Source organism: Larimichthys crocea, chromosome IV, assembly GCF_000972845.2.
Source record: "Larimichthys crocea isolate SSNF chromosome IV, L_crocea_2.0, whole genome shotgun sequence".
Classification (NCBI taxonomy): Eukaryota; Metazoa; Chordata; class Actinopteri; family Sciaenidae; genus Larimichthys; species Larimichthys crocea.
The window spans coordinates 4,353,416-4,367,250 of NC_040014.1; the positions used below are offsets into that span (position 1 = coordinate 4,353,416).

A 13,835-nucleotide genomic window follows, 5' to 3' on the forward strand; every position below is an offset into this window, starting at 1 on the left:
GAAGAATGTCACTGTGGCCCAGTCATCAGATGCCTCTGGTGCAACAGGTAGGAAGGCTTAACACCCAAAACTGAGCTGCTGCTAAATGTATCCACTTTGTAAACACTGAGCACACAAATTTTCTCCTAACCAACAAGCCTAAAGCTGCTCCTTATATATAATGCAGGACAGAGCAGCTCTCACGTGCTGTACAAAGGAGGTTTAAATTCTTGTAAATACAGTTAATACTATACCATTGCTACTCAAGGCCAGTGTTGGTTCTCTTTTAAGTAGTTATAATATATATTATGTTCCTTCAGACACCAGATGAATACACAGTGATACACTGATATCATACCAGAGGCTGGTTAATGTAGATACTCTCTAATGTGTTGTATGAGTAAAGCCTGAATCAGTCTTCTACCTGTAGCTGGTGATACTGTTATTTTCTCCCTAAGATGCTTTTGTGGAGATGTTCTGGTTTTGCTCAGCTCTCTAGTCTATTTTTATTTATCAGTGTTTCGTGGTCCTCTAGTAAACGATTAGAGTGTACAACAAACCCTCACAGAGCAGGACAAGGCCACAGAGCTTCACAGATGAACAGAAAGTACAAGACAACAGCAGGCAAGAAGATACCAACTGCGACACACTGACAGAAGCCTTAAGATGTTTGACAGGTGGATGCAGGGAAGCAGCAGTGACTGTAAGAGGGAGGGGGGACAGAGGAGGAAGGAGTAATTCTACCTTATATGCGACCCGAGGGGGGCATTTCTTTCCCAAACCTAGTGGAGGGGACATGTCGCGAAGCATCTTGTACATATCGAGGTATGTCATGCGGCCACTTCCCGGGGGAAAGATGATAGGAGACCATGGAAGGAGGAATGGAGATTTCCCAGTTGAGGAGGTGTTGGGATTAAAAAAGGCATGGGGGAGTTACATCATCAGAAAGTGGCAAAATCCAAAAGAGAGAATGGGAGGGGAAAAGAGAGGAAAACACAGAAATCCTTATTAATAAGATTTCCAGGATATCATGATCTGAATGCCACCCTAGCTGGATTTGAGGATTCAGGAATGGATCCCAGAGGAGGAAAGAGGGAAGGATGCTCCAAAGGATTCCCTGTGCAGAGATGCTGGATGGAGGGATCCTGGTGAAAGATATGCTTTCGGGAATGAGTGCATTTTACGCTAAAGGATTACTCCCCCCAAAAATATGTTTTTTTGAGTATCAAACATTTACTGCCTGTAGGCTTGAAAGGTGGCTCCATTGGCAACCCAGTCTCACAGTAGAAAATGTATCAAAATATTCAGAGAGTCTCAAACCATTCCTGTAACACTTCACTCCTCCACCAATGACCTTTATATTCAATATGTCAAAAAACATATACTGTATACATATATGCGGTACATATGTTATACTTTGAGGCAATGGCATTAAATGGAAGAAATGTATTACACTCTACTGTTTAAAAAATAACTCTTTGTCTTTCTCTCAATCAGCGATGAGGTTAATAAATAAAATACAAATGAATATTTTATCAGTTCATTTGTTCTCCTCAAATTTCCAGTGAAGATGGGCATAGTGGTCCAACCTGTACTGCAGGTCACATGATGCACATGGCGTGAGCCTAGAAAGGCTTCCCTGTACTAAATCATTTATGTAAAACAATAAATATTATATATACATATAACAAACACAACAATTGACAAAAAAGGTATCAAGGTTGGTGCAGGAGTTTTTTCTTTATACACTCACAACTTGCCAGCTGCAACGCTCATAATGCAACTCGACAGTGGACAGTTAGTAGGAGCTATATAGCCTCAAGCTACTTACAGCTCCATCCGGAGACACAAAAGGCTTAATACAACCTTTTTCACACATGCAGTATTGCCCAACACCTGTAGACACATTTTGATGTGAAAAATCAGAGTGGAGATTAATATATCACGATTTGTTCTTCTTTGTTACAATTCAGTTCAGAAAGGGTATTAGTGGAACATATAACAGTGAGGAAGTGGATTATGTTGCAGGAGTGGTTTGAAATTTTACTCTGGATGTTTTGATGTTTTCTTGCTATGACTCTGGGCCATTGGACTCCTCCAAACATCTTTTTTTGGGGGGGGGGGTCTTTTGACTCTGACTCTGAGTCAAAAGACATATTTTCAGTGGAGTATTCCTTTAAGATGCACTCTCTTTCAGCATGCTAAGAGGAATTAGCAGTAACCAAAGAGGAAACAAAGCACACAATGCTCTCTCCTCTCTACCCGCTCTTCTTTCACTCCCGTGTTTAGAAGCAGGAAAATATCTTAGACGTGGCATCTGATGCCTTTTGTTTGAGCCTCACTTGTGGCATTGTTTCCTGCACTCGCCATGGTTACCTGCCAGCTGGTTAGTGGAGGATCGATGTGTGTTTGTATGCATGTGTAGTCAGGTCATTCTCTGGCACGGCAGGGAATGAGAACAGACATTCACAGTCTGAAAACCACCACAGTCCCTTTGAAAACAAAAGGACTGTGTGGGAGTGCAAACCTTATAAGCCACCCTGTTAGGGCACTTCTTCCCCAAGCCCAGGGGAGGTGAGATAAAACGCAACAATTTGTACATATCCTGATAGCATATCCTCCCGCTGAAAGAGATAAGACATGTTCAAGAGGTTAGGTCACAGTTTATTTCATTACATCTATCTATAACAATCTGTTGGGTGGTGGGCATTAGCATGTAAATAACTACTCAACGACCAGCAGCATAAATAATACAACAAACTCAGTTTGAACTTTTCTGACCAAATCCGAAAATCTCATTTATTTTGCGAATTAATAGATTTAATTGTCAAAACCAGCAAAGAGTGTCTGGCATGTAATCCTTTCAGAATTTTTTCTGTGTTTTCCAGACATTTTCTCTTTACTCTATACAACCTCAGGGCTGGAGCATTAGAGATCATCATTTGGTTTTTGAAGATTTTTAAGATGAAAGAAGTCTCAAAAATAACTAAATACTGTCTGAAAATCTCCTCGACAGTGTCAGGAATATAAGTCTGGTGGAGGAATACAAATTTTTTTTATGATTTATTATTTATGGATACATTCAAGTCTCAAAGTTAAGTATATCAAGTCTAAATCTAATAAATTTTAAATGTTAAATAACCACCCTGTGTACATTTTTAATTGTAGAATATCAACTTTCCTCTTCCTGACAAATTCATAGAGAAAAAGTGACGTGGGTACAGCCCTGTGTTTACTGTAAACCAAAGTGGTCACTGTATCAACGCAGCACAATGTGAAAGGGACATAAATTAAATTAAAACAGATCTGCTCCTTTTTTTATATCTATGAAAACAGCCTTAGATATACTCCTCGCTGCAACCTGACATAAAATGGGAAATGTGTAATTTGTGCTGAATGTAACTGTAGGCACTTCTCTGAGAGCAGTTAATTTATATTCAAAGGAATAAATAATTCCTCCCACGTAATGTCTGTCAGGAGATGGCAATTTCATATTTCACATCTCACACCTCTCCTGGAATCCTGACTCATTGACAATGCCTAGACTCCTATGAAGCCTTCTTTACTTAATGAGCCTTACATAATCTGAGACAGATTACGCACCACACTGTCTCACTCAGAACTCGTATTGTGCTTTAGTTTAGTTAAACAGTGTTGGTGTAAGGAGCAGAGAGGCTGCTGACATAAACCTGCATTTTCCTCCACTGGACGGATAGAAATAGTTTCTCTTCCCTCCACACTGACAGGCTGAGGAGCTTTGGAGCCTGCTGGCTTACAGCGGCAAAGAGGGTTGAGTGGACGCCAAGCGGAACGCTGGATTTACATGCATCAGTCCGACCAACAGGGGGCTCGTCAACAGCCTCAGCCAACTCTGGGTTCAGGCTTACTGTCATTCACCCGCTGCTGCTAAGATGAGATTTCTCCAGCTCCACGTCACAGAGCCATCCTGCTGGAACTCAGAAGCCATTCTTAGAGTTTCCTAGTCTACCTCTCCTCCAAAGACAAAGTCCCTCCTCTTTAACACTGACTAGATCTGTACAGACCAGAGATCAGCAGGAACACTTACCAGGCAGCAGGGTCATACTCCGCCCACACACGGATGAATTCATCAAGGTGATGAGGCCCCAGGATGGAGGCGTCCCTGGTCAAATACTCAAAGTTGTCCATGATGACAGCGACAAAAAGATTCAACATCTAGTAGACAATTAGGTTGAATTAATAATACACATAAATATTTGTTTCTATGCAAAAAAACCCCCCAAAACTTCAAAACAGAGCCCACTTGTTACTGTATTGACACCCCACTTTACTATTGTAGGCAACAACTACAGCTCACTGTTATTCTTCATTCAAAGAAACCCATTAATTCATCTATTTAGTTTGATTTACAAAGGTAGAAAAAGACATTTTCAATTTTTTTTTAACTTTTACATGTAAACTGGCTCTTCTCACAGCAGCAAACTTGACAACTTTTGGGTTCAAGCAGGCATAAAATCTGAGGAGAAAAGAAGTTCAAGTCTGCTCTTTAAAAAAAATCTGGGTATTTTTTGATCACTTTAGTTACATGATCTAAGTCCGCTGAAGTTTGCTGAAATAATAGCTGTTAAAACATAAAAAACCACAAAATGTCAGTTTAATTTATGTCAGAACAGACAGTGGGTTCTCTCTGGTTTCCTTCATACTAACCAGGAAGGAGCAGAGGAAGATGAAGGAAACAAAGTAGAAGTAGGCAAAGTCACTTCCACACTCCTTCCCCACGGTTCCTGAGAGCTTATCACACGGCCGGTTGCTGAGACACCCTAACATGATCTCATGCCATGATTCGCCTGTCGCACTCCTGAAACACACACACACACACACACACACACACACACACACACACAGATCACAGTGAAATGTACACAGAGAGTGAATGTAAACTCTGGAGGAGGGCTTTGTGTTATTAGGAGGTATTACCTGAAGAGAAGGGTCAAGGCCTGGAAAAAGGTCTGAAAGTTGTTGTGGTGATTTATTTCGGTGTCTTCATTCAGCTCGATGTTTCCAAACACCTGAGGCAGCAGAAGAGCAGGTGGTGTTTATTGAATGAAAACTCCAAAATTTAAAGCCCTACTCTACTGTTATAATGTACTACTGTAGCTCAGAGAGACCCAAACATGGACCAGACCCACATTTTTAAAAGCCTGCTCAATCAGCTTCTTACTTTGAATGATTGGTCCTACATGAACACACGTTCTCTCTTCTAAAGTAGCAACAGTTTTGGTTGTTTCAACCCGAGGGGTCTATTTCTTTATTCTCTGTGTTCTTCTCAGCAGTTTAAAGTGGGCGGAAAAACATGATGTGACATACTTACATGCACCAATCAGGATTTAGAAACTTTTGAATAAGAACCTGATGATAGCTGGTGGGTTGTTTGGTTACTGCCAATCAAATCTGATCAGACTGCACCCACACAGCTCTTCATGAGGACATGAGGATCTGATGATAGAAGATTGTTCATTTTCTGGGGCTTTAAAAAAACGACTCTGAACTCAACTGAACCTGCTGCTATCAAATTTTAAACCTGAACCCAACCAGAGACATGAAGTCTTTAAGCTTTATGTGTTTGGAGTATTATGTGGTGGATATTAAAACTCTACTCTACAAATGTGCTATCACTCCACAGGAAGGTAATGAACTGAAGTGTTTAAAAAAAACAAAAACATAATGTATTTACATGTGTGTTTTCACAAAAAAACGTTAATTACAATCCAAATTACAAATCCAATTGTCATTTTGCAGATTATTACAATCCAAATTACAAATCCAATTGTCATTTTGCAGATTATCATATAAAAATTGTTATGCCTATGGTAGCTCCTGTACAAAGTGATTTGGTAGCACTGTACTTAATTACATTAGAGTTGTGACAATAAAGCAAATGAGAGAGAATTTCCTTCTTTGTTGAGATAAGGGCTGTTTAATGTAATGTGTATTTCCTAAGTTGTTTGCATAAAATATATATCTTTTTATTATTTTCCTTTACTGTCACTCAGTTCATTTCTGTACTTTGTTAATAAATAATATTGAATTTTCATCGAGGCTGTGTCAGAGATGTGTTGGTTCACCTCTACGCCAATATTGGCAGAAGGCTTATGTTTGTGGTGTTGCACTAGAGGACACAATAGGAAACATCTCCAAAGATTTGAACATTTTAAGGTTTACAGCAGTGTTTTTTCAGATTTGTTGTACTGGATTGATATTTTACAGATGCTATGTTTATTCATCTCTAGTAGAGAGAGGGTCTCCGTTTGTGTAAGATGTACAGTAAGAGGATGTATGATCACTGAGAGGTCCAATCCCAGATCAGTGATAGTAACCTAACCATTGCATCACAAAGTCTAAAATGTTTTTTGTAAAGTCTTTTTTTGACAGTTTTAGACAGCTAAGCTTAGCCTGGCTTAACTAACTGGCTGCTGGCTAGACGAAAGGTGACAGCTAGTCATAGATACAGCCACCTATAATTGCAGATTGGTCAATGACAGGTTTATCTCAATGGAATCAATGGATATATTCATCTGACAGCTGGCTGATACTGCTTCCAGCCTTTATGCCAGGCTAATCATCTCATGGTTGTGATGGATATGACAGTAGTATGAATCTCGTCTTAAAACTTTGATCAGCACTTTTTTCTAAAATGTTAAACTGTTGTAGTACTGTTTATCAACGTTTACACCATGGCAACAGGAAATCTGCTTTTCATTGGCTAGGAGGTGTCTGTTGAAACACCTGAAACAAAGTTTCAGCCAACAATTAAATCACCTTTATAAATGACTTCTATGCCTTCAAGAATTCAACTCTGAACTAACTGATACTTTAACCACACATAACCACATTAGCCAAATTGTACTGTAGCATTCTTCATGATTAATGTATTGTTTTAAGGGATGTTGTAATGCATTATTGCTCACATATTAAATAATTCTGGTTCTTATTCTGGCAAAGCTAACAGGAGCACAGCCTGTACATACCCACACAGTTCTGAGAGAATGTTTAATTAGACAAAACAGCTCAAAACACCTGTGGAGGAGTACCATGGGTGTGTGGAGATTTTTCAGTTAATGAGAAATTAATCTATTGCTGAATCATTAGATTGCGGCTTCCTTCAGTCCTGCTGGTTGTGTCACAACTCACCTGCATTCCAATGATGGCATAGATGAAGAACAGCATGGCAATGAGTAGGCAGACATACGGCAGAGCCTGAAAACAAACATAAATACAGGTTCAAGTCATTCAGAGCACAGACAATACACAGTACAACAAATTCCCACACATACTGTATACTCCTCTCTCTCTCTCTCTACACCCCCCCCCTCACACACACACACACACACACACACACACACACACAGTACACAGCCTCTCTTTTGATCTCTCCCTCTTTCTCTGAACACACACAACTCACTAATCTGATTTTACACAGAGGACTAGCGCCCTTGTAAGATTTTATAGTCTTATTTAAGAACTCAAGCAGTCACCCTGACCTGTAGGGTCAATTCTTTCAAACAGCTATTTATATCGCTGCAAGGAGGTGAACGTTTGTTGTAATTAAATAGCCACCTTTTAACGCTCTGCAGATACTGTCCATTTTCATTGGGCTTAAAAGCTCTCACCACTGACATTAAACCTGCTATAAATTCCCTCGGCTGAGGCCCGGAGCTCCGCATTTAACTCAACTTGTCCCAGGGGATTTAGAGAGCAAACCGGCATTGTGTGAAAATCCAAACTGCTGAGAGCAATTTAGTTTGATTTGAACAGAAGTCTATGGTGTGCCTCTGCCATGTTTGAGCTTTCTATAACCGTTTGTATTTTGTGTAATATTCTTATATTTACCTATAAATCAACCTCTAAAAAACGCTTAAGCTAAAAATCTACATTCCTATTCACTTGTCGCACCTTTACGTAAAAACACTTTTGTAATTTTTGTTTTAAAATGCATTGCATAAATTGACACAAGTTTACATGATATTAGTTTGAGTATTCAGGTTACTGTGTGTGTGTGTGTTAACCCACCTTGAAGGACTGAACAAAGGTCCATAGCAGGATGCGGATGGTGTAGCCCTGCCGCAGCAGCTTGATGAGACGAGCTGCTCTGAACAGCCTCAGGAAACTCAAGTTGATCATCTTGTCCTGAATAAGAAAACAGACTCTGTGAGGCATTACAACAAACCCAGGATAACAGGATTTAAATCCATATTATGTAACGTTTGAATTATTATTATTTTTTTTTACAAATAGAAAGTTGAATTCAAAAGAAATAAAATACAACCTTGCCCAGGTTTATAAACTTATGGCTTTTGTATCTACAGCTTTACTTGGCCAGTAGCTTACAGTGACTCATGCTGGTAGATATTGCAGTGGAGGTGAAACTCACTGACTATTAATATATTTATATTTTCTTCTTGACTTGTGCTACTTTTAATTACATCAAGTTACATGGCTTGCCTTTTAATTAGTCTCATATCATTATCTGCATAACACATCAAAGTTGACTGAACAATGATATAAACCAAGAAGATGATAATAATTTCAGGCAAAACATGATTCAGACCCTGATTTTTCCGTCTCACTCTCCATTCCCTAAGTCCAAGCAGCATGGAGAGGAAGGGCTGAACCACTTGTATAAAATCCATCCTCTTTCCTTTAAATGTTGAATTAAAGCTGAAGGGTTAAGTTCTTGTACTTATTCTCCAAGAAATGTAAAAATGTAGCAGTCTATTATTTAACAGGGACAAAACATGCCAGGGGGGGGAATCCTGGGGAATTTGTGAATTTGTGTTGTGAAATAATTTTTTATGTTACACTTAAGTTCAAGATTTTGATGCAAACCACAGAAACATGTCCTGACTAAATGACTTGTTAAGGTGAACATTTGTTTCACATCAGATCTTATGCAATTGAAATTGCTGCAGATGACTGTGTAGCTGTTAAAGCACATTTGTTTAATAGGTCTTTTTCTTTTCTATCATGTCACATCGAGGATTCAGTAGGTAGACATTTTAAAACTAAGACTGCAAGAGAGAACAACACACACTGATGGGGTAATTGACAAAATCTGCGGCCAACAAGAAAAGCCACTTACCGTCTAAAGGTGTCAGATGTGACAGAGGGGGCAGAGTGAGGGCAGAGGCGCCAGAAGAGACACAGCAGAAGATGGAAACAGTGAAAGAGGGGAAAAACAGAGAAGGAAAGCAAGAGAGAAGAGAAGACTAATGATCACATGAAAAGAACGTCACGCAGAGAGAGAACAACTTTGCCACACAGAAAGCAACAGTACTCTGCCTCAGCCCTCAAATGTCACAATCAAATATTTTGGTCCATTTTTCATCTGTTTTCATTTAACAAATTGTACTGTAGCATTCTTCATGATTAATGTAGTCTCAAAACTGCCCAGCAGCTCCCTTTGTCTTATGCATTGAATTTCATTTTCATTTCATGTATTGATTTTAATGATTCCATTTTTTATTTTTTTGGCTTGCAGTTTTCTCGGCTGAGCTGTTGATTTGAGGACTGAGACTGTAAGAGCAGAGCAAAAGCATGACTTCTACATTCATGGTTTATGGTTTTGGAGCTGAAGTGGTTTGTTCAGACTGGTGATGTTTGAAGAAAAAAAAACATCTTTAATGTACAAAATTACATGTGTATTACTGAAACATTTCAATTAACTGTTTGGTCAGTTAACCCACTGACAAGTTGTGACAAACTGATGCTTTTGATGTCAGTAATTTGAAGAAGTCTGCTTGGGCTCTTACCTTTTATAGGCCAAACTAAATGAATCAATCAATAAAAATAAATTTAGGAAGAGACAAACAATCAATAATAAAAATAATAATGTCTTTCCAATTAAATTAAAAGTTATATTCATGCATAACTAAACTGTTGCATATGAACCACTTATCAGCTTCCACTTTTCCATTATCACATGGTGTGACTGCTACAGCAGTGGTGAGCATGCACTGAATCCTGATACTTATGTACAAAGTGACCCACAAGGGACTGGTGTGATGGCATCATGACCCCCGCAGCTCGTACCTTAATCTCTGTGACCAAGATGTCTGTGATGCTCCCAAGCACAGTCACAAAGTCAAACACGTTCCAGGCTGCTTTCAGGTAATTCTAAAAGACAAAGATGACAGGGAGAGAAAGACTTTTCATTCAAATGTTAGAAATGTGTGATAACTGCTCAAGCTAGAACTATTTTGTGCAATTAATCCATTTGTTATTATTTCAGATAATTCAGATTGATTAATTAAAACAAGAACCAAAAATCAACTGATCGTTGCAGCTCAATTCAAACTAATATAGAGTCAAACAGTAAATAGTATGTGTATTTCTCTTTCCGTATCTCTTATCGTGAAAATAAATAATAATCTGTGCAGAAACTTTAACTTCACACATTTCTGCAAACTCTTATACACAGTTACAGTCTGTTTTTGGCTCAATTTACAGATACAGTTTGTGTATGAACAAAAGTTTCAGTGACATACAGAAACTGCTCCCATAGAAGAAAACAAACTACAAACAGAAAAAACAACACTCCCTCTGGGCACACAAATCTATATGTGCATATAAAATACACACAAATCCTCGCACAGTACACTGCATAACCTAGCTGCTGATCTGTTGCCTGCAGCCTGAATCCCCCTGAGACTGGTCAATCATCCAGTTCCTGGGGCCAGAGGCTGCAGCCAGGCCCTGCAGCTGCAGGCTGAAGAGAAGCAGCAGCCGAGTGTTTATACCAGCAGATGTGAGCCCATCCGTCTGGGCTAAACTGCTAAACAGGTGGAGACAAGTGGTGTGTGAGAAAAGCTATTTAATAAATGGGCTTCGTAAATGGAACGGAGCCAGAGATGAAACGCCTCGCTGCAGGCTAGACGGCCCCATGTTGGGGAAGATTTATTCTTTTTGAGCACCCCTCCATTCTTCCCTTCTTTTTGTTACTATTCCTTCCTCCTCTTTCCTGGATTTGAGACTTTACACCATTTAATTTCCCTGTTTTATGACATTTCATTCATCCTCTGATAAACCTTTTATGTGCTAAGTCTGACTGTGTATCAGTCTCTTCAATAGAAAAACCCAATAGTCTGAACAACAACAGATCGGAAAAATGTTGTGAATTCTTTTAACATTCACCAAAACAACATTTAATTAACTGAACACTACGAGCACAGTGAGACGCAGAAGTCAATTTCAGTCTGGTTCTTCTGGCTGATTTGCATATCCAAAGAGAGCTTTTCCCCTCATGTGTGCAAACAGAAGCACAACACAACAATGAATAATTGTCTAATGTTTGCAGAGTACAGCGCAGCATATGGTCTTGACAGCTCACCAGTGGACCGAAGGCAATAATCTTGAGGACGCACTCGAGCGTGAAGAGGGCTGTGAAAACGATGTTTAAGTATTTCAGCATGGACTCGTACAGCACTGGAGCGTCGTAGAACTGAGGACAGAAGGTAAAACAGACAGTGAATATATTTAGTGAAAGCTTTGAGAGAAGAACCACGGTTAAGTGTGAAAAAGCTGCATCATTTACCACATTTACTGTACACTTATCCACTTCTGTCTTGAATAGATCAAATAGCTTTATGATACGGAAAGATATAAAATGTAACCAAGAAGCGCTGCAATTATATTTGATTGCTCACAAACTCTGACATTCATTTTAATCATTTCAAGTACTAGTAGGCACTGTGTCTTGCCACAGTGATAATAGCAGGTGATTGTGAAATTATCTGTGCCTGTGTATGTTGGTCATTATAAGCCCTACAATCAGGACTACCACACTACCTTCACTGCTGCAGGTCTATCAGATAAAAACCCAACATTCACAATATATTTATACAATTTGTTATTATTGCAATTTAGTGGTAATCTAACTTTTGGTCACAAGTGGCATGACTGAAAGAGCAGCACTCCAGTCCAGAGCTACTGTATCAACTTGATTCAGCAACTTTTCCAATCCTGTTAGTGACTTTATGTCTAAAAGGTAACTAGTGACAAATTTAGTGGCTTATTCAGAGCACAGAAATAGCAAAACATCTATTCAAATATTATATATTGTAGTTCATTCTCGTGCATGATATGGGGCTCTTCTTCTGACAGCTCCAGTGTATAGGCCAGAGATGCTTCTCTGTCACTCCTTCTCTCTGGCTCTTTGAATTAGGACGTTCCTACAGCTTGTAAATATGTCAGTGGGTCATTTGATCTTGTAAATATTTAAATAGTTCATTTGTTCTTTTCCCACCGTTTCTACTTCAAATATAAGATATCCATGTAGTGAGTTTGTGATTATTTTTGTGAGTTTTCTCTCTCTACCATTTGTATGGCTTCAAATGACCTCTCCTTCACTGTAACCAATACAGCAACAAAGCTTTATGCAAGTGGGTGTGACCTGATGACTTTGAGCTCTGATACTGGAGCTACTTTCATTGGCAACACAGCCATCTCAAGCAAGGGAGATACTTAGAATTCAATTACATACATCTGAGTAAATAATGTTGTTCTCTTGGTACTTGACAGCAAGTTTTCTTTCATATCCTAAAAGTTACTAAGAAGACTGCTTTCCCTTTACTGGCTTTGCATTTTTATTAGTGAAATATCAGGGTTTTCTTCTGATAGCTATCATCACAGTCCTGGATAAAAGCTAGTTGGTTGTTGACAACAAGTTATCCAGAAACATTACACTCCTTGTTTTTGCCCAACTGATTTGATAGTTTGACACTTTTAGGTACTTTACTGCAACTGTCTCTCATTGAGGTTTTGTTTCTTCAGATACATTTTCAGATTTTATGGTCAGAATCTGACAAATTAGAAAAAATAGAAATTTAGAAATCTAAATAATTAAATTGTGTAAATGAAAGCAGCAGGCCTCTCTGCCACAGCCTGCATTAACCAAACTGGCTGTTTCAGTCCCTCAGAGATTTTCTCTTCTGAGTAGATGAGTAGAGGAAGTGCCAAGACACGAGTACTCTGCTCTGATCGCAGCAAGCACTGTTTGGCAGAAGTGTCACAGGGGTGTGCTGGTGGTGTTGTTTGATTTTTAATTGCTGACCATGACTCAAGGCCAGACCAGTGTTGTTACTGCATCTCTGCCTTGAACTAAACATGAAACAGTGCAGATTTATGGAATCAGATTCTGCAATTCTTTTTAATATTTAATAAACAGTGTACTATATCGTACTGAGAACTGAAATACTGAGAAGTATCACTGAGCAAATAAACTACTTGTTCCAGGCTGAGAGGTATCGACCCTTTACCTTGTTTGCTTGGGGAATCACTGACCTTCATCATCAGCACAACTGTGTTTAGGGCGATTAAGGTCATGATGGCGTACTCGAAAGGAGGCGACACCACAAATTTCCACATCTTGTACTGGAAGGACTGCTTGTTCTCTGGCATGTATCTTGTCAGTGGCTTGGCGTTGATTGCAAAGTCGATACAAGCCCTCTGTTTGATGAAAAGACAAAACAAAAACAGAAATAGGGTATGAATCCTCTCTGATACAGGAACCTCACACCTCTCATCAGAGAAAAGAAAAGTGCTGGGAATCAAATTTAAAAACATGAGAGACAGCTGGTGCACCACAAGAGGATTTTGTGAGCCTTTCGTAATATTAAAAGATGAGACCACACATTGAAGCTCTTTGATAACAAGCCAATACTTAATAGACAAAAAACAGCATGATTTTAACAAAGACCCTGTGAAGTGGAGATGAAGAGAGCAGAGATAAATCCCTCTGCTGTCTTTTCTATTCTGTTTGGTGGAATTGTAAGTCATGTTAGAGCTAATTTGCCTGGAATTGTTGTTTACATGTGCTATGT

General features: G+C 39.1%; 1 protein-coding gene across 2 annotated transcripts in view; it reads right to left on the reverse strand.

Annotated features, from left to right (window-relative positions):
* cacna1bb (calcium channel, voltage-dependent, N type, alpha 1B subunit, b) overlaps positions 1–13,835 on the reverse strand; it is a 134,837-nt gene that overhangs the window by 16,516 nt on the left and 104,486 nt on the right. The window contains exons 33-42 of one of the 2 annotated variants that reach the window (XM_019272847.2): positions 13,297–13,461; positions 11,345–11,455; positions 10,048–10,131; positions 9,098–9,100; positions 8,029–8,145; positions 7,150–7,215; positions 4,936–5,027; positions 4,666–4,816; positions 4,046–4,173; positions 2,507–2,603 (exon numbers count right to left, since the gene is read on the reverse strand). In XM_019272847.2, the coding sequence (XP_019128392.2) occupies positions 2,507–2,603; positions 4,046–4,173; positions 4,666–4,816; positions 4,936–5,027; positions 7,150–7,215; positions 8,029–8,145; positions 9,098–9,100; positions 10,048–10,131; positions 11,345–11,455; positions 13,297–13,461 (1,014 nt within the window). Of the gene's footprint in view, positions 1–723; positions 821–2,506; positions 2,604–4,045; positions 4,174–4,665; positions 4,817–4,935; positions 5,028–7,149; positions 7,216–8,028; positions 8,146–9,097; positions 9,101–10,047; positions 10,132–11,344; positions 11,456–13,296; positions 13,462–13,835 lie in introns of both variants that reach the window. The other variant, XM_019272846.2, reaches the window with a different exon arrangement.